General features: G+C 46.2%; 1 protein-coding gene across 2 annotated transcripts in view; it reads right to left on the reverse strand.

Annotated features, from left to right (window-relative positions):
• RNF17 (ring finger protein 17) overlaps positions 1–22,207 on the reverse strand; it is a 362,040-nt gene that overhangs the window by 210,280 nt on the left and 129,553 nt on the right. For both annotated transcript variants that reach the window (XM_077298329.1, XM_077298328.1), the window contains exon 17: positions 3,273–3,388. In XM_077298329.1, the coding sequence (XP_077154444.1) occupies positions 3,273–3,388 (116 nt within the window). The remainder of the gene's footprint in view (positions 1–3,272; positions 3,389–22,207) is intronic.

The raw sequence follows: 22,207 nt of genomic DNA on the forward strand, positions 1-22,207 counted from the left end.
ATACGACTTTTTTGTGAAAATATAGGAAATGTAGTAATTTTCAAACATCATTTTTATGCCCTCAACGACTGCCGATACGCCTTTTAACGGCGGCAGTTCAGGGTACTTTATTCCTCAGCGCCGCTTTTTAATGGAGCTGAGAAATAAAAGTATAGCGTCCCCCAGCATTGGAAAATCATCATGATCAGGGCCAGTTTTCATGGTCCCGTCATGTGATCGGCATTATCTACTATATAATTGTCTAAGGGTCACTTCCGTCTGTCTGTCCTTCTTTCTGTCTGTCACGGATATTCATTGGTCGCGACCTCTGTCTGTCATGGAATCCAAGTCGCTGATTGGTCGTGGCAAAACGCCCACGACCAATCAGTAACGCGCACAGTCCGGAAGAAAATGGCCGCTCCTTACTCCCTGCACTCAGTGCCCGGCGCCCGCATACACCCCTCCGGTCACCGCTCACACAGGGTTAATGAAGGCGGTAACGGACCGCATTATGCCGCAGGTAGCGCACTCAAGTTACCGCCGCTCTTAACCCTGTGTGACCAAGTTTTTACTATTGACGCAGCCTATGAAGCGTCAATAGTAAAAACATCTAATGTTAACCCCTTTCTGCCAGCTGACGGAATAGTACATCAGCTGGCAGATCCCCCGCTTTGAGGTGGGCTCCGGCGGCGAACCCACCTCAAAGCCGCGACATGTCAGCTGTTTTGTACAGCTGACATGTGCGTGCAATGAGCGCGAGCGGAATCGCGATCCGCCCGCGCCCATTAACTAGTTAAATGCCGCCGTCAAGCGCTGACAGCGGCATTTAACTAGCGCTTCCGGCCGCGCGGCCGGAAGCACTCGCACTGCTGACCCCCGTCACATGATCGGGGGTCAGCAGTGCATCGCCATAACAACCAGAGGTCTCCTTGAGACCTCTATGGTTGTTGATGGCCGATTGCTTTGAGCGCCACCCTGTGGTCGGCGCTCAAAGTACAGCTGCCTTTCAGCTACGTAGAGGTGATCTGTATTTCACCTCTATGTAGCAGTGGCGATCGAGTTGTGCATGCTTCTAGCCTCCTATGGAGGCTATTGAAGCATGCCAAAATGAAAAAAAAAAAGTGTTTAAAAATATAAAAAAAATAAAAAAAAAATATAAAAGTTCAAATCACCCCCCTTTCGCCCCAATCAAAATAAAACAATAAAAAAAAATTAAACATACACATATTTGGTATTGCCGCGTTCAGAATCGCCCCATCTATCAATAAAAACAAAGGATTAACCTGATCGCTAAATGGCGTAGCGAGAAAAAAAATCAAAAATCCAAAATTACGTTTTTTTGGTCACCGCGACATTGCATTAAAATGTAATAACGGGCGATCAAAAAAACAGATCTGCACCAAAATAGTATCAATAAAAACGCCAGCATGGCACGCAAAAAATAAGCCATCACCCGACCCCAGATCATGAAAATTGGAGACGCTACGGGTATCGGAAAATCGCGCAATTTTTTTTTTTTTTTTTTAGCAAAGTTTGGAATTTTTTTTCACCGCTTAGATAAAAAATAACCTAGACATGTTAGGTGTCTATGAACTCGTAATGACCTGGAGAATCATAATGGCAGGTCAGTTTTAGCATTTGGTGAACCTAGTAAAAAAGCCAAACAAAAAAACAAGTGTGAGATTGCACTTTTTTTTGCAATTTCATCACACTTGGAATTTTTTTCCTGTTTTCTGTTACACAGCATGGTAAAACCAATGGTATCATTCAAAAGTACAACTTGTTTCACAAAAAATAAGCCCTCACATGGCCATATTGACGGAAAAATAAAAAAGTTATGGCTCTGGGAAGGAGGGGAGCAAAAACCGAAAACGAAAAAAGCTCCGGGGGTGAAGGGGTTAAAAATAATTAAAAAAAAATTAAAAAATCATTATATACTCACCTTCCGCCGCGGCTCCGGCCGGTCCATGCAAGCGGCACGTTCCGGTGGCAAGGATGGCCTGGGAGAAGGACCTGCCATGACGTCACGGTCATGTGACAGCGACGTCATCACAAGGCCTGCACGAGAAGGACCTGCCGTGACGTCACGATCATGTGACCGCGATGTCATCACAGGTCCTGGACGAGAAAGACCTGCCATGACGTCGCGGTCACGTGACCGCGACATCATCACACCCTGGGACCGGAAGCCAGGAGCAGGTGAGTATTTCATATTCACCTGTCCACGTTCCATCCGCCGGGCGCCGCTCCGTCTTCCACGTCCTCTTGCAGTGACTGTGCAGGTCAGATGGCACGAGGACGTATTAGAGTGCGCGCCGCCCTCTGCCTGAACAGTCAGTGCGGAGAGACGGGACGCTGAGGAGCAGCGATGAGAGGAGAGTATGTGATTTTTTTTTTATTGCAGCAGCAGCATTACATGTGGCACAATGCTGTATGGAGCGTCTATGGGGCCATAAAGAACTGCATGGAGCATTATATGGGGCATCTATGGGGCCATAAAGAACTGCATGGAGCAATATATGGGACATTATGGGGCCATAACTGCATGGAGCATTGTACTAAGTGGCTGGGCAATGTACTAAGTGGCTGGGCAATATACTATGTTGACATACATATACTAGAATACCCGATGCGTTAGAATCGGGCCACCATCTAGTTTACTTATAACACCGATCACATTTAAAAAAAAAAAAAGTCTGATTTAACCCCTTTAATTTTTTTTCGTTAGGAAGTTATAAGGGTTAAAAGTTAATCAGTGATTTCTCATTTTTCCAACAAAATTTACAAAACCTTTTTTTTTTTTTTCTCTCCTTGATTTTCTTTTGATCAAAAGGCAACGCAATGTGCCTCACACCATTGCACTTGGAATAAGATAATGTATTGGTTTTAACTAGTGATGAGCGAATATACTGGTTACTCGAGATTTCCCGAGCACGCTCGGGGGTCCTCCGAGTATTTTTTAGTGTTCGGAGATTTAGTTTTCATCGCCTCAGCTGAATGATTTACATCTATTAGCCAGCATAAGTACATGTGGGGGTTGCCTGGTTGCTAGAGAATCCCCACATGTAATCAAGCTGGCTAGTATCTGTAAATCATTCAGCTGCAGCGAAAAAACGAAATCTCCGAACACTAAAAAAATACTCAGACGACACCGGAGCGTGCTCGGGAAATCTTGAGTAACGAGTATATTCGCTCATCACTAGTTTTAACTAGGGTGTTCCTTGACACATGACTTAATATGTTAGTTAACATGTTCATTTTTATAGTGCTTTCTCAATATTGACAGTTTTTACCTTGATAGGTAATGCCATAAATTCTTCCTTCAAATTTCTTAAACCATCAACATTAACTTTGAAAATATTTCCAAAGTCAACATACTTTATGACTGCTTCTTCAGCATTAGGTAAAGCTGGGGGATAAAAAAAAAAAAAAAGAAAAACACTATTAAAATATCCAGCAGTTTATATCATATACTCAAACGGTGCAAAACCACATTGTGCTTCGAAACAATTTGTGAACATAGTCTCTAACAAAATATTAATCCATTCCTGCCATATGATTTACTATGTGCCATTTATTTTTTTTCTTCAGTTTAAAAAAAATAGTCTAAGTAGTGTAAAATGAAGTACAAAACTAAATAAGTTAAATGCACGCATGGGCCAAGACTTGAGGATGACCATTTATTTTTGCGTCACGGTCTGTCTGACAATTTGGGTTACAATCGACATCCACCCCGACACCTTTTCATGGCAGCTAGGCACATGCTGAAGGTCCATGTGACTGCCATCTTGGTGATTTTGTGAAGCATGGCCAGCCAGTTTCCTTGCATACTGCAATAATGTGGTATTACAGTATTAAAAAAAAAGCAAACAAAAAAAAAAAATCAAATAAGCGCAGGTGCAAGTCCACCAGGCATACTAAAAAATTAACACAGTATTACACAAAGTCGAATCCCATGTTTGGTAACAATACATCTATATAAGTCTGAGCTATGAAGTCAGAAAATTATTAACTCCTTAAGGTAAACGGTGTGAAAAAAAATAAAAAGACAAGAAGAGGATTCTGGGTACTCACCGAAGAAACTCTTTCTCTGAGCCATCACTGGGGGACACAGGAAACCATGGGTACATGCTGCTGAAACTAGGCAGAGAACGAGGCTAGAGTGAACCTATCAGCAGGATTGTGCACAGTAACCTACACTGTTAGGTCGACACCGTTGTACTGAATAAAATGATACCTTGGTTGACGAAATCAGTCTTGTGGTTGTTTAACCTTAATTTTCAGTTTTCAGTTAATGAGATTCTCGTGCTCTGGGGCGGCCTGTGGAGGGTGGCCTGTATGTGGGGCTCTGCTTAGCTTTTCATCAGTATGTCTTATGACAGGTCACTTATCCCTCAGTAAACTGCCCCCTATTTTACATACTGAATATAATATGGTTTGGAAAAAAAATTCACTTTCATCAGGTAGGTGTCGGTACTGCACAATGATACGGGGGATAATATGCATATTTTCTTTTTATTTACACTTTTTTTTTTTCAAACAAAACTATCTGAAACTAAATTACGCCGATGCCTGCGCAGCAGCATCTATCTTGCTCAGTTAGATGCTACTGCGCAGGCGTCGCCGTCAGCGCCATTGTGGCACAAAAAAAAATTAGGCTCCATCAAGATGGCGCCTAATTTTTTTTGCTCTGGCAAAATGATGCAGGGGCTGCTGCCAGCGCCAATTTGTTTGGAAGGAAAAAAAAATCTATTCTATTACACTATATGTGTAAATAAAACGAAAGTAAGCATATCCCCCGTATAATGCTATAGAGCAGGCACCTGTCTGATGAATTATTATTTTTTTTTTTAATCAAACCAGTATGTAAAATGGGGGTCAGGCCACAGAACCGGTCAGTGGGGGGTCAGTGACCGGTCTTAAGCCATACAGATGAAAATCTAAACCGAACACCACATAAAGATACCCCCCACAGGCCCACTCCAAAGCACAAGAATCTCATTAACTGAAAATTACAAATAAAGATTAAACAACCACAAGACTGATTTAATAAACCAAGGTATCATTTTAATCAGTATAACTAGCCAACCTGACAGGGTCTGTAGCTTACTCAGCACAATCCAGCTGACAGGTTCACTTTAACACCTTCTTAGCAGGCTACAATTACCAACTGGCAAGGAGCCACTCAGTTAGTGATAAAGCAGTAGGAAATTAGATAAAAAATTACCCTAAATTGAACCAAAGTCCCAAACAAGAGTGGTTGCTGTGTCCACAATGAAGGGTCCAATAAAAAGGTTTTACAGTGAGTACTCAAAATCTTCTTTTTGCTATCGCTTCATTGGAGGACACAGGAAACCATGGGGCATCCTAAAGAAGTCTCTAGAGTGGGATAAAAAAAAAAAACAGCTACTCACAGGTCTAAGGCCAGTCCAATGCTGTAAGCAGAACCTTCCTGTTCAAGCCGACATCAAATGAAGCCAAGGTGAGAACCATGTGAAACTTGGAGAAGGTATGGACCGAGACCAGGAGGCAGCTGTAAGGCAGAGGCCCGACTGCGAACAGCCCAAGAAACCCACACTACACATGTAGAGGGATAAGGGATCCCGAGTGGGAGCGTACGTTTCTTCACTTGGTACGCTACTATGATGGGAGAATAAATCCACCTGGCAGTGAAGGTCTTGGAAGCAGAGAGAACTCCTTCAGGAATCAGGAAAAAAGAGAAACCGAACGTCTGACGGATGCTGTATTGTACAGATGCAGAGCTCTGACAAGATCCATTTTGTGAGGAGACTACCCCAGAGGATGAGAGGAAGCATGAAGTACTTCTTGAGATGAAAAGATAGACACTTCCTTAGGAAGGGAGGATGGAACCAGACGTGGGACTAAGCTTATCCTCACGGGCCACTAGGAAAGACTAACAATAGGAAGAGATGCAAGTTTGGAGACACGCCTGATGGAAGCGATAGCTACAAGGAACAAAACATTCCAGAAAGGCAAGAGAGAAATATCATGAATGGGTTCAAAGGGTGAATCCTGAAGAACGGACATGAGATTCCACAGCGCTAGGAGGAGAGGGGACGGAGTAAACAACTCCATGTAGGAAAGTCCTGATTTGGCAACAAAGGCTAAGATGTTCTGGAAAAGGATTGAAAAAGGCGGAGACCTGACCTTTTAGGGGGTTGAAAGACAGATCGGAATCTAGGCCCTGGGCTGTAAGCTCCTGGAAGACAGCTCCTCAACCCAGGGGGCTGGCCTTCCTTACCACAGCCTTTCACCAACTGGCAGAAAGGAAGTATTTATTTATGGAATCCAGGAATGCGAGCGCCCTGTACAATTTTGAAAGAAGGGTCAGCTGAAGAGAACGAGTATCGACTGAACAAATGGAATCCTTCTAATCCCGCCACCATTTTGCCCAACACATGCAGAGATGAAAAGAGCAGGGAAAAGGTTACTTGAGACACCGGATCTTGAGAAGGGCAAAGACTCTTTCCTTGGTAGGAAAGGCCCTGGCATCAACCGTATAGAGTTCTATACCTAGGAAAACAATGCATTGGGCCGGGATGAGGGACAACTTCAATCTGTTGATTATCCAGCTGTGTTGAGACAAAGTATCGAGAAGAAGTTAACTCTCGCAGCAGGCCTGGCAAGAGGGGGCCTTGATAAGAAAGTCGTCCAGGAAAGGGATAGATTCTCTCTGGTTTGTAGTACAGACTAGACCGAGGCCTAAACCTTTGTAAAGACCCTGGGCATGGTGTGTAGGCCAAAACTGATCATGGGAGTTTTGAACAGCGAATCGGAGGATTCTCTGGTAACTTGCAAGATAGGAATATGAAGGTAAGTATCCTGGTTGTCTACTGTGCAGAGGATCTCCTCAGGTTCCATGGAGAAATCAAAGCAGAGATTCAGTCTTTTCTATTGGACCTATGTTGAAAGCGGAGACTACAACCGAAAGGACATAGAGGGTCACCAAGCCTTGAGATCCAGAGTGAAACGATCGGTACCCTCCTTCTGTTGACCAAAAAAAAACAAAAAAACAGTGGAAATGGAAACTGCCGACTGGCCGCATCGTAAGCAAGGTAGAGCCAGCTGGAGAAGGGGCTCACATCTCTTAAAAAGCTGAGGTTCTCTTGGCAAATTGTAGAGAATCGAAATAGTGACAAACTTGACGAGTTCCCTGTCTGCTAGGAGGTCGACTGGCCTAGCCTGTATAATCAAGAGCTCTCCTTTAGAGACATCTGGTGACTTTAAATTGTCTTGATCCCAGACAGGCGACAGCCCTGAACAGAAAAAATCATGTATCCAGAGCTGAGCCACCACACAACAGATTATCCCAATGTTGAGAGCTGCGGTCAGCTGTAATTAGAGAAAAACAGAGCTACTGACTCATAGGGCAATTCACTCTGCTCGGTCCAACAACTTCGTTGTAGGAGCCACATAGGGAAACCTGGCACACTGGGCAGACAGCTCTGCCAACCCAATAGCAGTGAAAATGGGCATGGGCACAAAGGCTGATCATGTGACCTGAAAGTGCCGAGTTAGCCGGCGGTTCCACACACTGATGGACTAACTGGGTGAGACTGCATTGAGCCTGAGAGATAAGCTCTGGGAGCGTATCAGACATGACAAGACACACTGAAAAAGGATGCGTTTGGGGGCCTTGCGGAGGGCTGCGTACTTCCTCCGCTAAGCTCCGCATACTTCTGCATGAGTATTTAATTGGGTATGCAGGACATGCGAATGCGTTGTTTTGACACGCCGACCGCACGGGGTTGCAACAAGTTGCGTTTTGTGCGGACGGCGGGTGCGTCAAAAGAATGCATACATCTGCATGTCCTGCGTACCCAATGTTAAAGATGGGTACGCAGGTCGCATGCAGAAGTATGCGGGGCTTAACGGAGGATGTACACAGCCCTCCGCAAAGCCCCCGAACGCAAATATGAAACCAGCCTTACTTACTGGTAACTGAATTTTTCAGAACCCATGTCAGCACCACGAAAGAGGGGATCTGCCCTTCAAGGACAGGAAACATACAGGCATAAAGAGGTGCCACCTTTCCCACGCATCAGCTGAAATACAAAGCACGAGAGGACCTCCCATGGTTATTGCAAATAAATACAAATCTTATTCGTATCACCAATCACAACCCTAAATGTAAACCTATACACTAGTAAAGAAATGCTCACCCACACGTGACAGGAGGGAATATAAGGGTGCTGTCATGGGTTCTGAAAAATCCCGTTACAGGTAAGTTACAGGTGAGTAAGACATTATCGATCACCCATGACAGCACCACGAGAGAATTACAGAAAAAGTAAGAATTTAGGGAGGGACCATGGCCTGGAGCACCCTTCTTAGAAAGATGAGGTCTTTAGAGGAACCCATATCCAGTCGACAGGGTGGGCCTTTTATATGCATACACCTAAATAAAATGGGAATAGCAGATGATATCAACTTCCTGTTTGTGGCACATTAGTATATGGGAGGGGGAAAACTTTTCAAGATCGGTGGTGACCGTGGCGGCCATTTTGAAGTCGGCCATTTTGGATCCAACTTTATTTTTTTCAATGGGATGAGGGTCATGTGACACAAACTTATTGAGAATTTCACAAGAAAAACAATGGTGTGCTTGGTTTTAACATAACTTTATTCTTTCATGAGTTATTTACAAGTTTATAACCACTTATAAAATGTGTTCAAAGTGCTGCCCATTGTGTTGGATTGTCAAAGCAACCCTCTTCTCCCACTCTTGACATACTGATAGCAACACCGCAGAGGAAATGCTAGCAAAGGCTTCCAATATCCGTTGTTTCAGATGCTGCACATATCGTATCTTCACAGCTTAGACACTTGCCTTCAGATGACCACAAAGATAAAAGTTCCTACATGAACAGTTTCCTGGAAAGTGGATTGATCGTTGTGGGCCAGTTGAATGGCCACAAAGGTCTCCCGATCTGACCCCCTTAGAATGTTAAATGAAAGGAGCACTAAAACTCACCTTCCTCCAGCTCTTCAGTGAGCCAAAATGGGAAAGAGACAAGAACATGCTCTGCACAAAAAGAAAAGAAAAAAAAAAAAAAAAAAAAGAAGGAGCAGCACCTCATGTTCAGTTATATATATATTTTTGCTGAGAGGCATTAGATCATTGTATGATTTTTGGAGGTGCGGTTCTTACTCTTTTTGAGCACATTACATTTTCTGTTTTGTTTTATTTCTTCGGATGTGCACTCCTCCCATTTGGCACAGGAGATTTTAATTATCTGGAGACTGCAAAGTAAGGGGTCTAGCCCATTTTTGCTCTAACTGAAAAGCTGGAGGAAGGCGAGTTTCATTACTCCTTTCATTTGGTGGGGTGCTGTGTGGCGGCCATTGTTGCTGCGGTTTTGTGCTGGTGGGGCGGCGCGGTCTGGAGTCATGGGGACTCAGTCTTGAAGCATGGGTGCTGTAGGGCACCGGGCCGTCTGCCCTGCTAGTGCATTGCCGCTGTGGTGGTGGCGGCAGGACCCAGTACGAGGTTCGCAGTGACGTGGCAGTGAGCTTCATACAGTCTGATCAGAATGTTAAACTAAGAACCTCATGTTCAGTTATATATATTTTTGTCGAGAGGCATTAGATCATTGTATGATTTTTGGAGGTGCTGTCCTTTCTCTTTTTGAGCATCCTCCTTCTGATTATTTGGGCTAGCACAAAAGGAAGAATTCTCTCTTGAAAGTTGTGAAATCGGGATGCCACTTTATGTAAAGTAGGATGGAACTGGCTTCAAAATTACTCTGTCTTCCAGAAACTGAATTTATGTTGGGATGCTAGAAAGGGCCTGAATGTCACACTGACCCTTTGGGCAGATGTTAAAGCCACCAGCAGGGTTGTCTTCAGGGAAAGAATTTTTACTGATGCTAAATCAATGGGCTTGAATGGTGAATCTCTCATGGCTGTTAAGGGTACCGTCACACAGTGCAATTTTGAACGCTACGACGGTACGATTCGTGACGTTCTAGCGATATCGTTACGATATCGCAGTGTCTGACACGCAGCAGCGATCAGGGACCCTGCTGAGAATCGTACGTCGTAGCACATCGTTTGAAACTTTCTTTCGTCGCTGGATCTCCCGCTGTCATCGCTGGATCGTTGTGTGTGACAGCGATCCAGCGATGAGTTCGCTGGTAACCAGGGTAAACATCGGGTAACTAAGCGCAGGGCCGCGCTTAGTAACCCGATGTTTACCGTGGTTACCAGCGTAAAAGTAAAAAAAAAAAAACCGTACATACTCACCATCTGATGTCTGTCAGGTCCCTTGCAGTCTGCTTCCCTCTCTGACTGTGAGCGCCGGCCGGAAAGTGAGAGCAGATCACAGCGGTGACGTCACCGCTGCGCTCTGCTCTCAGTGTACGGCCGGCACTGTCAGAGCAGGAAGCAGACTGCAAGGGACCTGACAGACATCAGATGGTCAGTATGTACGTTTTTTTTTTTTTTTTACTTTTACGCTGGTAACCACGGTAAACATCGGGTTACTAAGCGCGGCCCTGCGCTTAGTTACCCGATGTTTACCCTGGTTACCAGCGAACCTCGGCATCGCTCCAGCGCCGTGATTGCAAAGTGTGACCGCAGTCTACGACGCTGGAGCGATAGTCATACGACGCTGGGACGTCACGGATCGTGCCATCGTAGCGATCGTAATTGCACGGTGTGGCGGTACCCTAAGACTAGGCTTAAATCACATGGCACTACCATTTCTTTTAAGATGCACCTGGATCAAGATAAAGCCCTAATAAATCTACATGCTTAATAATTCTGTGCCAGATCAGATATACAAGCCCCCACAGAGCTGACACTTGGACCTTGAGGAGGCTGGTGGATAGGCCTAGTTCAAGGTGCCTCTGCAGAAACTCCAGAACCTGACCTAATGGAGCCCTATCCTCAATCCGTTCTCCCGAGGCAGTCAAATATTCTCCATGTTCTGGCATAAATTCTAGTTGTGGAAACTTTTCTACTTTGAAGTAGAGTGGTGACTTGGGAGGGAAACCTTTTCCTATAAACAGAGCCCTCAAATTCCACGCTTTCAAATGAAGGCCGATTACTCGTGGATGGTAAACTGGTCCCTGAGAGAGGAGATTCAGAACCTCCGGGAGGACCCAGGGGTCTGTGATCGACATGGTCCTCAACAATGAGAACCATGGTCTTTTGGGCCAAAAAGGGGCGATTAAAATAATCTGCTTTGTCTTCTTTGGTCTTCTTTACCAGCAGGATCAGGGCCATCAAAGGAAAAAAGAGTATGCCAGGTTGAACTTTCATGGAACTAAGAAGGCATCTACCCTTTGTGGATCTTGACTGGGGTTCAGTAAACAGAAAAGTTTCACCTTACTGTTCAGCCAGCCTATATGAAGATCTGTTAAAGACAGGAGATGACTTTCCACTAGATGGAATAAGCGATCTGTCATGTCCATTAAGAGCCTGGATCGGGTTCCCCAATGGTAGTTGATGTAGGTCATTTTCATCTGATTGTCTGAGAGGATTCTGACATGATGACCCTGTAGGGACACAAGGAGTATACTGCTTGTAACAACTCTGCTGGCATCACGGCATGGCCTTTCATCTCACACTATCTTACCCACTGCTCCAGGTCATGATGTGGTTTCTGTTTCTTGCCAGATCCATATTCTGTGCCTCTGCTCTCTGCATGCGTCCTGGCTGTGTGCATAGCGGGGCGGCGCCTGAACTCTCTGGTTCTTATAGGAATCAGGTGCACCAGTCTAATCTGTTCCCGACCAATTACCAAGAGACCTCAAGTACTTAGGGCAGCTCCACCCAGTGAACTGGGCCTGTGCAGTGTGTTAGCTCAGTTTGTGTTTAGCTTCTGAGTTTGCCACGCCTTGCTCTGTGTTACTCCCTCTCTAGAGGCTTTTCTCCTTGCCTTGCCTTGATCTTGTTTGTCCGCCCTCCAGGAGGCAGAATATCCTGGTCCCTGTCTCTTTGTTCTTGTTCCATTACTTGTCTGAACTTATTCCTATCTCTGTCTCCTTGTCTGTGGCTTCCTTCGCTGCTGTGTCTTTCCTTATATTCTCAGTCTGCTTATGCTCCGCACTCTTGCGGCTCTGCCTGCTCTGAACCCTTGTGACTTTGCCTGGGCTCCGCTCTCTTGCAGCTTTACCTCTCCCCGCACTCCTGCGGTTCTGCTCCTGTTGCTGCAGGAATCTCTTGCTGCAGCTCCTCTCCACATTCCATGTGGCTCCGCTCTGCTTAGCTTCTGCAGAAATCTCTTGCTGCAGCTCCTATCCGCATTCCTTGTGGTTCCGCTCTGCTTAGCTTCTGCTGCTGCAGTAAACTCTTGCTGCAGCTACTCACCACATTCCTTGCGGTTCCGCTCTGCTAAGCTTTTGTTGCTGCGCTATCTCTTGCTGCTCTTCTGCTCTATCTGCAGCCTTGCACTTCTCTTCCTGTGTGAACAGGTCCCAACCTGTTCCTTCATACTTCATTCCTTCCTGCTTGTTTCCTTACCTTCACCTCCTGTGAACAGGTCCCAACCTGTTCCTTCATACATCATATCCGTACCTGCACCTCCTGTGTGAACAGGTCCCTACTAGTGTTGAACATTCCGATACTGCAAATATTGGGTATCGGCCGATATTCGCTGTATAGGAATTCTGACACCGAGTTCCGATACTTTTGCGATATCGGATACTGGAATCGAAAGTTCCTATAGTGCAATTATGCACTATAATGGAGTGTGGGCGGTGACTGCGCGCGCGCGGGGTCTGTGCGTGAACATGGGGGGGTCTGTACGTGCCTGCCGGGGCTCTGTGCGGGCTGCCGGGGGTCTGTGCAGGCACGCAGAGCCCCGGCAGCCCGGCACAGAGCCCCGGCAGGCACGCACAGACCTCCGGCAGGCACGCACAGACCCCCGGCAGGCCCGCACAGACCCCGCCCGAGCACACAGACACGCACAGTGTCCGCCCATGCACCGCCCACACTCTTCCCCCCCACCGGAACAGGAAGGACAAGTACAGAAAGGGCTTATTTACATTCCGATATTTGTGTCCCATTGACATGCATTGGTATCGGGTATCGGCGATATCTGATATTTTTCGGATATCGGCCGATCCAATCCGATACTTCTGGATATCGGAAGGTATCGCTCAACACTAGTCCCTACCTGTTCCTTCATACACCACACCAACCAGCCATGTTCTCTGCCGTGTCTGCCTGCCTACTCGTCCAAGTTTCAGCAGTGCCTCGTCTGCCAGTCGCCCACACCTGTCCTAGTGTTCCTGTCTCCCAAGTGGGATCAGCAGCCACAGCCAGACACCACCCTGAAGTAGCACCTGGCAGCTGCCTGCTGCACAAGCCTGACCTCACCATCAGAAGCTCCAGCGAAAACCCAGGCAGCTGTCATAGTCACGCCCCTTCCAGGGTAGTCTGGTTTGTGGCACAGTGGGGCCACAAACCCCCCAAGCTCACGCCCACCAGTCAGGGCATGAGCGTGACACTGCCAACTTAACTGCAAGCATTTCCTTCAGATTTAATGAGAACCTCATCTCGTCCCTTAACCAAATCCCCTGGATTGCTACGTTGTTTAGATGAGCCCACTAACCCCTGGGGCTCGCATCTGTGAGATGTCATTCGGACACCCCCCCCCCCCCCCCCCCGGTGTTCCCTAAAAGAGAGTGATGTTACTTAAAACGTCTCATTATAAGGCTCCTGTATGGAACTGGGCACACAGGATTGCCAGAATACTAGATGTCAGTGAACCCAGAGGGGACATAGCGCTTCCAAGAGGAACTTCAGAGCCTTTGGCACCTGCTATTGGATGTTCTCTATTTTAATGCCCGGAAGGCGACACTGCTGCACTTCAAATTCCAGCAAAAGCCCCTCACCATCACTTTTAACTATAAGGCTATACGGGCCGCGTTTGAAAGGTCTACAGATATTGCTACCAAACTGAAGTGTCTGACAAAAAGGCTGCAGATCCTTGCATCAGAGGGACAGTGGACAGGATGCCATCTCTGGATGTCTTATCCTTTGAGTTTCCAGTTGGTCCACCCAGACCCTTAGGCTACTTTCACACTAGCGTTGTTCGACACACGTCGCAATGCGTCATTTTGGAGAAAAAAAGCATCCTGCAAAGTTGCCCTCAGGATGCGTTTTTTCTCCATAGACTTTCATTAGCGACGCATTGCTACAAGTCACATCCATCGTGCGACGCTTGCGTCGTGTTTTGGTGGACCGTCAGAAACAAAAAAAGTTCCATGTAACTTTTTTTGTGCGTCGAGTCCGCCATTTTCGACTGCACATGGTTGGCCGAAACTCCGCCCCCTCCTCCCCGGAACTCACAATGGGCAGCGGATGCGTTGTAAAACTGCATCCGCTGCCCACGTTGAGCTACATTTGCGGTTTGCGACGGCCCGTACCGAGGGACTAGTGTGAAAGTAGCCTTAAGGACATGGCTGTACACGTAGCAGCCACTGCCGGCTTTAGAGCTTTTGCCAATGTCTCATGTCCCTTTAAGAAAGGGGCTCCTTTAAATTTCCCATGTCCTCAAAGGGGAGAGATGATCTCCTAGAAGCTTTTGCAACTGCCAAATCCAGTTTGGGGGCTTTACCCCAGCTTGATGAGGAAGGCTCATTAAAAGGGATATCTCCTCTTAAATGCCAGGGGAAGGGAGCTTTTCCTTTCAGGCTTTCTTTTATTTCCTTTGTACCAAGGCATGAATCCTTTTGTTTAATGGAAATGATCTAAGCCTCTTTTGGTCCAAGCCTCCAAACAGAATGTCCTGAACCAATCTTTCAGGCTTAGAAGTACCATGGGGATAGTAGAATCCAAATGCTTTAACCAGATTATCCATCCTATATATAAGGAAACAAAAACTACCTGTCTTGCCGGCTGAAGAGTAGGAAGATGATGAAGAGGATTCGTTGGAGAAGTAATTTTTACTCAGCACTTCTATTCTTTTTTCCCCATATGGACCTCTTCCTGGGAAAGGGACTTAAGGGAATCTAACTTTTGCCCTGATAATAGATCTCAAATCAGTGGCAAAGCTAGGGGTCTCCTCCACTACTGTCTGCTGAATACAAGACTAGCAAAATCTTTTCTTGTAGGAGTCAGGCAATAGAGTCCTGCAAAGCGCACACGCCTTGTGCTTAGACTTTGCTGTACACTTATTTCCCTAGCAGAAAATGGGAGTAAAGAAGGGGAAGACTACATCACCAAGTGAACTTTAATGGAGATCACTTACCAGCATGAGGCAATCGAATGGTACCGGATTATGAAGAAAACACATCTCAGCGGAAAGACCATCACAGGAAGCTGATGACTCTTACACTCTGCTGGAGCTTCTCTGACTGGAACTACTATGGGGTCAACGCCTGTGTTTATTGGTGAAGCTTCCAGACAACCTGCTTATGCTCAAGCTCAGGTGCATCCATTCTCCTGGAGGGGACAATGGGCACCCATGCTTCGGTCGCCTCATAAATGCTGGTACTCCTGGGAGTTCTGGGTAGGCAGGTCGCCAAGTGATCTGCGAAGTCATTGGGGTGCACCCCCATCCTCCTGGCGCACCCTGCACTTTCCTATAGTAGCGCTCCCAGCAGCATCATTAGGGAACACCCACCACGCCAGGGAAGCTGGCAACATCTAAGGTACTGCACCTGTCTCCTTCCTTGGAGTGCCCCACGCCCACAGAGCCACGACAGAGCCAGCTATCCTGCCAGGATACCGCTCACCTGCGCCCACACAACCGTGATATACTCCTGGACCAACAGTGGCGCTTCCAGGGACGGCACCTTGGCAGGGAACCTCTGCTGCCTGGACCGACCGGCTGGGCCTGGAAAAATCAACAATCATTCATCTCCTTATCTTCATGTATGCCTGTAAGAGGTTCACCAGTCAAGGACATTTTATGCCTGCAGGTTTCCTGTCCTTGAAGGGTGGATCCCCTCACTCATGGTGCGGTCATGCGTGATCAATAAACTTCCTGCATGACACTGCCTCGTACCCTGTCTGTAGGTTTTCGAAGAGATCCGTTTACTGTCAAACGAAAAGGGAAGTACCACCAAACAAACATGCAAGATGAGACAAAAAAGAAATTTGCTTAAAACCACTTTAACCGCTTGGATCCCAGGGACAGCCTAACTGTTTGTTAGGCATTCTGTGCTTGTGTTGCATTTGTCAAACAGCTGCAAAACATTCAGCCTCGGAGACTGGCACATATTAATCGAGCACGACCAATAAACTCCGATAATAACCGAGCATGCTCGGATGACATGATATCCAGGTACGCTCGCTGACCACAAGTGCTGACATAAGGTACCGATCTGTGTGATGCATAACATGTAAATTCACAGTGGAGCCCTAAAGTAGGTGAGGGGCACAAATCGGATCCCGGCATTGATAGTTCCCAGAAAAAAAAACCAACCAGACTCTTTCCATGACGCATCGCTTCCGATCCACCGGTAGGAGCACTAACTGGATATTACAAACATGGAGGTACAACTGTGGCCGGATTACAGCGCAGATCTATGTGGAGCTGCGTTCTTCTCTATAGGAACAGTGTTTGTGGCGCCTGTACACCATATAAACAGGAGCAACCTTGCATCGATCAGGGATCTACCTGACCAAAGGCTGTGGGAGGCACTAGCGTTGGCAAGCGGGAACAGATGAATGGTGCGGTAGTGAGGTTTTTTTTGAGATAGCAGTGCCCAGGGAAACCAGAAGGGGTTGGCACAGACCTAGCCAGTGAAGAAAGCCCGTACGGGCCAGAAGCTGGAAAGATGGGAAGTAAGGTCAAGATGGGTGCTAGGCTGCAATATGGTGGTGTGGCTTCTGCATAGACACAAGAAGGTACAATATGGATCAGACCACACCACTCTCTCGGTCTCTAGGTTGGAAAGCAGGGAGAGCGGTTAAACCCCGTTGCCCATAGTTAAAAGCTGTATCTGAAAGAAAGACGTAATTACTTATCGGGAATGGGATTTTTCAGAACCCATGACAGCTGCACAGGGAGAGGTGATCCGTCCTTCCAAGTACAGGAAACCTGCAGAATAAAAGGACGGTATCTCTCCCATGCATCAGTTGTATTACAGAGTATGAGAGAACCTCCGAATGGTTATTTACAAACAGCATTAAACATCCAAATAACCTCTCTACACTAATTTGGATTGGTGGCAAAACAGTTACCACATGGGCAACATCTCTATCAATTTCAGGGTATAAAGGAATTGCCTCGTGCACAGTCAGTTTTGATGAACAATTTAAAGGGCCACTGTCACCCCCTCCAGCCGTTATAAACTAAAAGAGCCACCTTGTGCAGCAGTAATGCTGCAGTCTAATTAGGTGGCTCTTTTAGTTTTTGATTAAGTTATTACCTCAATAAAGCGATTTGAAAATTGTCCACAAAGACCAGCTATTGTACCGGGAGGCGGTCCGAAGCGTCCTGTATGAATCCCCCAACGGCCGTCACTCTTCTCTTCAGGGGCGCTGGTTTCCGCCCCCTGAGCGCTGTTATCTTCTGAAATCCGGCGCTTGCGCTGTTCTTTCCTGCCTGGGGCCTGCGCAGTGTTTACTGTGAGTCACAGCACAGACGCAGGGTGCCTGACTGCGCCTGTGCCGGCAGTGCGGCCGCCCTGTTACTGAATCCCCGCCCCGCACTGTGCATAATGAATAACACAGTGCGGGGCGGGGATTCAGTAACAGGGCGGCCGCACTGCCGGCACAGGCGCAGTCAGACACCCTGCGTCTGTGCTGTGACTCACAGTAAACACTGCGCAGGCCCCAGGCAGGAAAGAACAGCGCAAGCGCCGGATTTCAGAAGATAACAGCGCTCAGGGGGCGGAAACCATCGCCCCTGAAGAGAAGAGTGACGGCTGTTGGGGGATTCATACAGGACGCTTCGGACCGCCTCCCGGTACAATAGCTGGTCTTTGTGGACAATTTTCTAATCGCTTTATTGAGGTAATAACTTAATCAAAAACTAAAAGAGCCACCTTGTTAGACTGCAGCATTACTGCTGCACAAGGTGGCTCTTTTAGTTTATAACGGCTGGAGGGGGGTGACAGTGGCCCTTTAACTAGTCTACTTCTTTGAGAGCAAGTGAAAAATTTTGCTGAAATATGATCAATTGTTTTCTATGGGAGTGGAATCTTTTTCCCTGCAGCAATGCTTTGCCTGCTCCATGTCATCCAAATACTTATCGAAATCAAACTCCTCATCTGATGAGGATGAAGGAACGGCAGCAGCAGCAGCACTGGCAGGACCAGAGTTCTCTTGCTCTTAGCTGTCCTGTAGCCCACTCATCCTAACTGCTACCTCAATGAAAGCTTCTTTTCTTTTAGTAAGCTGTTGATCATCCAGAAATAAACAGTGACTCGGGTCAACATAAACAGCTGCCAGAAGAATTTTATTTTCTAATAGCAGTGTCTCGCACTGTTTAATCTCAGATGGCATTGCTGCTTCAATGAAACCTCCTCTTTGGAACAGGCAAAACAAGTTCTTCCACTCCATTATAAAAAAGCCAGGAGTTAAATTCTCAGCTTGTAACTTTAGTTACTGTAAATGGGTGATGAAGCAATTTCTTCAATTCAGCCACATGTGTCCATTGACCTTCATGTAGTGTTACCGGAGGCTTGATCCACAATTGCCCCTTTTCCAGCACGTCTCTTCAAGATGGAATCAATTTTAGGGGTTCTGGCAGCAATAGCCAATTTCCTCACTTTGCTAATCAGAGTACCAGCATGTCCCTCTTGCAGACTATCTCTTATTGCCAGCTGCAGCGTGTGCACAACACAGTGCATGTGATGAATAGGAAAGAGGTGTGAAGCAGCTTCAACAAGATCATCTAATTGTAAAGTATCATTTTGCTGCTTTTCTGTAGTAATATCGGTGCTGAATCACATTCCAGAACACACACACACAAATATATATATATGTCATCACCAATCCTGTTAATGTATTTCCGAATTTGAGATGTTAGAATATAAGGTGAAAAATGCTTTCTATGTATAGTGTATATAAGTCATAGAGCAGCTAATTTCTCCAAACATGAGCTAAGAAGAAAAACAAACTAAAACATCAAGCATACAGGGACAACATATACTGGACTATTGATTTATGCACAGTTTATTGAAAGTTTAGATATGCTTTAGGAAGTACTTGCCTTCTTTCATCCTGCTTTCCTTTTCACTCCAGAAATTCTGAGCTGAATGTAGGCTTCCCTTCCCCGTTTATTTTTCCCCTTATCTGTAGAGGAGGAGCTTCACTACTTACCATGAACATAAACTGCAGCACAGATTTGTCTCAGATAAAAGTCTAGACCTTTGATCAGGAATAGGACAGACATTTATGGGACATTTCATAACTTTCCTAAATTCTTATGAAAAAATAATTCCCCACAAACTGCATTGAACTACTGTACCCAATTTATTATACACTGCTCAAAAACAAAGGGAACACTAAAATCCCACATCCTAGATATCACTGAATGAAATATTCCAGTTGTAAATCTTTATTCATTACATAGTGGAATGTGTTGAGAACAATAAAACCTAAAAATTATTAACGTAAATCCCAACTAATATCACTCGGAGGTCTGGAGTTGGAATGATGCTCAAAATCAAAAAGGAAAACGAAGTTACAGTCTAATCCAACTTCAGTGGAAATGCCTCAAGACAAGGAAATGATGCTTAGTAGTGTGTGTGGCCTCCACGTGTCTGTATTATCTCCCTACAATGCCTGGACATGCTCCTGATGAGGCGGCGGATGGTCTCCTGAGGGATCTCCTCCCAGACCTGGACTAAAGCATCCGCCAACTCCTGGACAGTCTGTGGTGCAACGTGATGTTGGTGGATGGTGCGAGACATGATGTCCTAGATGTGTTCAATCAGGTGTCAGAAACGGGCGGGCCAGTCCATAGCTTCAATAACTTCATCTTGCAGGAACTGCTGACACACTCCAGCCACATGAGGTCTGGCATTGTCCTGCGTTAGGACGAACCCAGGGCCAACCGCACCAGCAAATGGTCTCACAAGGGATCTGAGTATCTCATCTCGGTACCTAATGGCAGTCAGGCTAACTCTGGCAAGCACATGGAGGGCTTTACGGCCCTCCAAAGAGATGCCACCCCACACCATTACTGACCCACTGCCAAACCGGTCATGCTGAAGGATATTGCAGGCAGATCGCTCTCCACAGCGTCTCCAGACTCTGTCACGTCTTTCACATGTGCTCAGTGTGAACCTGCTTTCATCTGTGAAGAGCACAGGGCACCAGTGACAAATTTGCCAATCCTGGTGTTCTGTGGCAAATGCCAAGCGTCCTGCACGGTGTTGGGCTGTGAGCACAACCACCATCTGTGGACGTCGGGCACTCAAGATCATCCTCATGGAGTCGGTTTCTAACAGTTTGTGCAGACATGCACATTTGTGGCCTGCTGGAGGTCATTTTGCAGGGCTCTGGCAGTGCTCCTCCTGTTTCTCCTTGCACAAAGGCTGAGGTAGCAGTCCTGCTTGCTGGGATGCTGCCCTCCTACGGCCCCCTCCACATCTCCTGGTGTACTGGCCTGTCTCCTGGTAGCGCCTCCAGCCTCTGGACACTACGCTGACAGACACAGCAAACCTTCTTGCCACAGCTCGCATTGATGTGCCATGCTGGATGAGCTGCACTACCTGAGCCACTTGTGTGGGTTGTAGAGTCCGACTCATGCTACCAAGAGTGTAAAAACACAACCAACATTCAAAAGTGACCAAAACATCAGCCAGAAAGCATTGGTACAGAAATGTGGTCTGTGGTCCCCACCTTAAAAACCACTCCTTTATTGAGTGTGTCTTGATAATTGCCAATAATTTCCATCTGTTGTCTATTCTATTTGCACAACAGCATGTGAAATTGATTGTCAAACAGTGTTGCTTCCTAAGTGGACAGTTTGATTTCACAGAAGTTTGATTCACTTGGAGTTATATTCTGTTAAAGCGTTTCCTTTATTTTTTTGAGCAGTGTATATTTTAGGAGCCTGAGTTGGTCCATTTTATACAGACACCAACTCTGACTCCACCAAAATGGGCTCTGACTCAGACTCCACAGCCCTGGCTTCAAGGGCCTACAACTGAACTTTGAGGGTGCTAGTTGAATGTTCCTGCTTTAGACCTCTTTGAAGGAACTATGAAATAAAACTAACTGCCACTCCATCTCCCAGCTTTACTCCTGAAGTGGCTGGAAATTTTCTCCAGGTCCTACCATAGACCTCCGTGGTGACTGCCTTCCTACTTTGAAGCAGGGTAGAAATCAGGTTAGGAGAAAACCCTCTGTCTCTTAAACAGCAACCTCTCAAGTCGCTGGGAGAGAAGATCCAGAATTTCTGGTAGCACCCACGGTTTAATCTCAAACCAGAAAATCATGGAGTCTTGGGCCAGAAGGGTGCTATTAGAATGACTCTGGAATTAGAACTGCTGGAAATAGAATCACTGGTGAAAGGCATATGTTAGATGTTCATTCCATCTGATCAGGAATGCATTTACTACCCGAGTATTCTCCCTCGGGACTTTTTTCCATGTCTGGAAAGCCCCACAAGTTCACTATCTGAATGAAGATTGATTGGTTCAAAGCCCATTCTCCCAGCTTTAACCAACTGTGGTTCAAAAAGTCTGCCTTGAAGTCCGGCTTTCCTTTTATAAGTAGAGCTGTTAAAGAAAAGAAAAAAAAAAAGAAGATTCTTGGCCATATCTGGCTTGTCTCCTCCAATAGGAATCAGCAAGTTCCTCCTTGATTGACATGAGTCACTGTAACCTGATTGTCACATGGCGACCCTGCAAGGAGAATGAGAACTTTTTATGGATTTTTCTACTGTTAGTATCTCTTTCATGTTTGAAGAAATGGCTTTCATTCCCCTGTCCAAACTCTCTGGACCATGTGATCCTCTAAATGAGCTCCCCATCCCTTGGGACTTGTATCTGTAGCAATTATTCTTGAAATCTGGTTTACACAAGGTACCCCTATGGCTAGAATTTCTCTGATAAACCACCAAACGAGGGAATGGGTTGTTACTAGGGAAAATATCCTCTTTTCCAGATGTCCTTTCAATGTAACTTTGATCCCACTGCAACTTTCTGGTATGAAACTGGGCCCATAACACTGCCGGGATATAGGAGGTCAGTGAAACTCAGCTAAGACATAGACCTCCTGCGAGTCATGGAGGGAAATATTACTGCCTCTGATACCTGGCTGCATTTTTTTCTATTTTGCTATCTGGAAG

The sequence above is a fragment of the Ranitomeya variabilis genome, chromosome 3 (genome assembly GCF_051348905.1).
Source record: "Ranitomeya variabilis isolate aRanVar5 chromosome 3, aRanVar5.hap1, whole genome shotgun sequence".
Taxonomy (NCBI): domain Eukaryota; kingdom Metazoa; phylum Chordata; class Amphibia; order Anura; family Dendrobatidae; genus Ranitomeya; species Ranitomeya variabilis.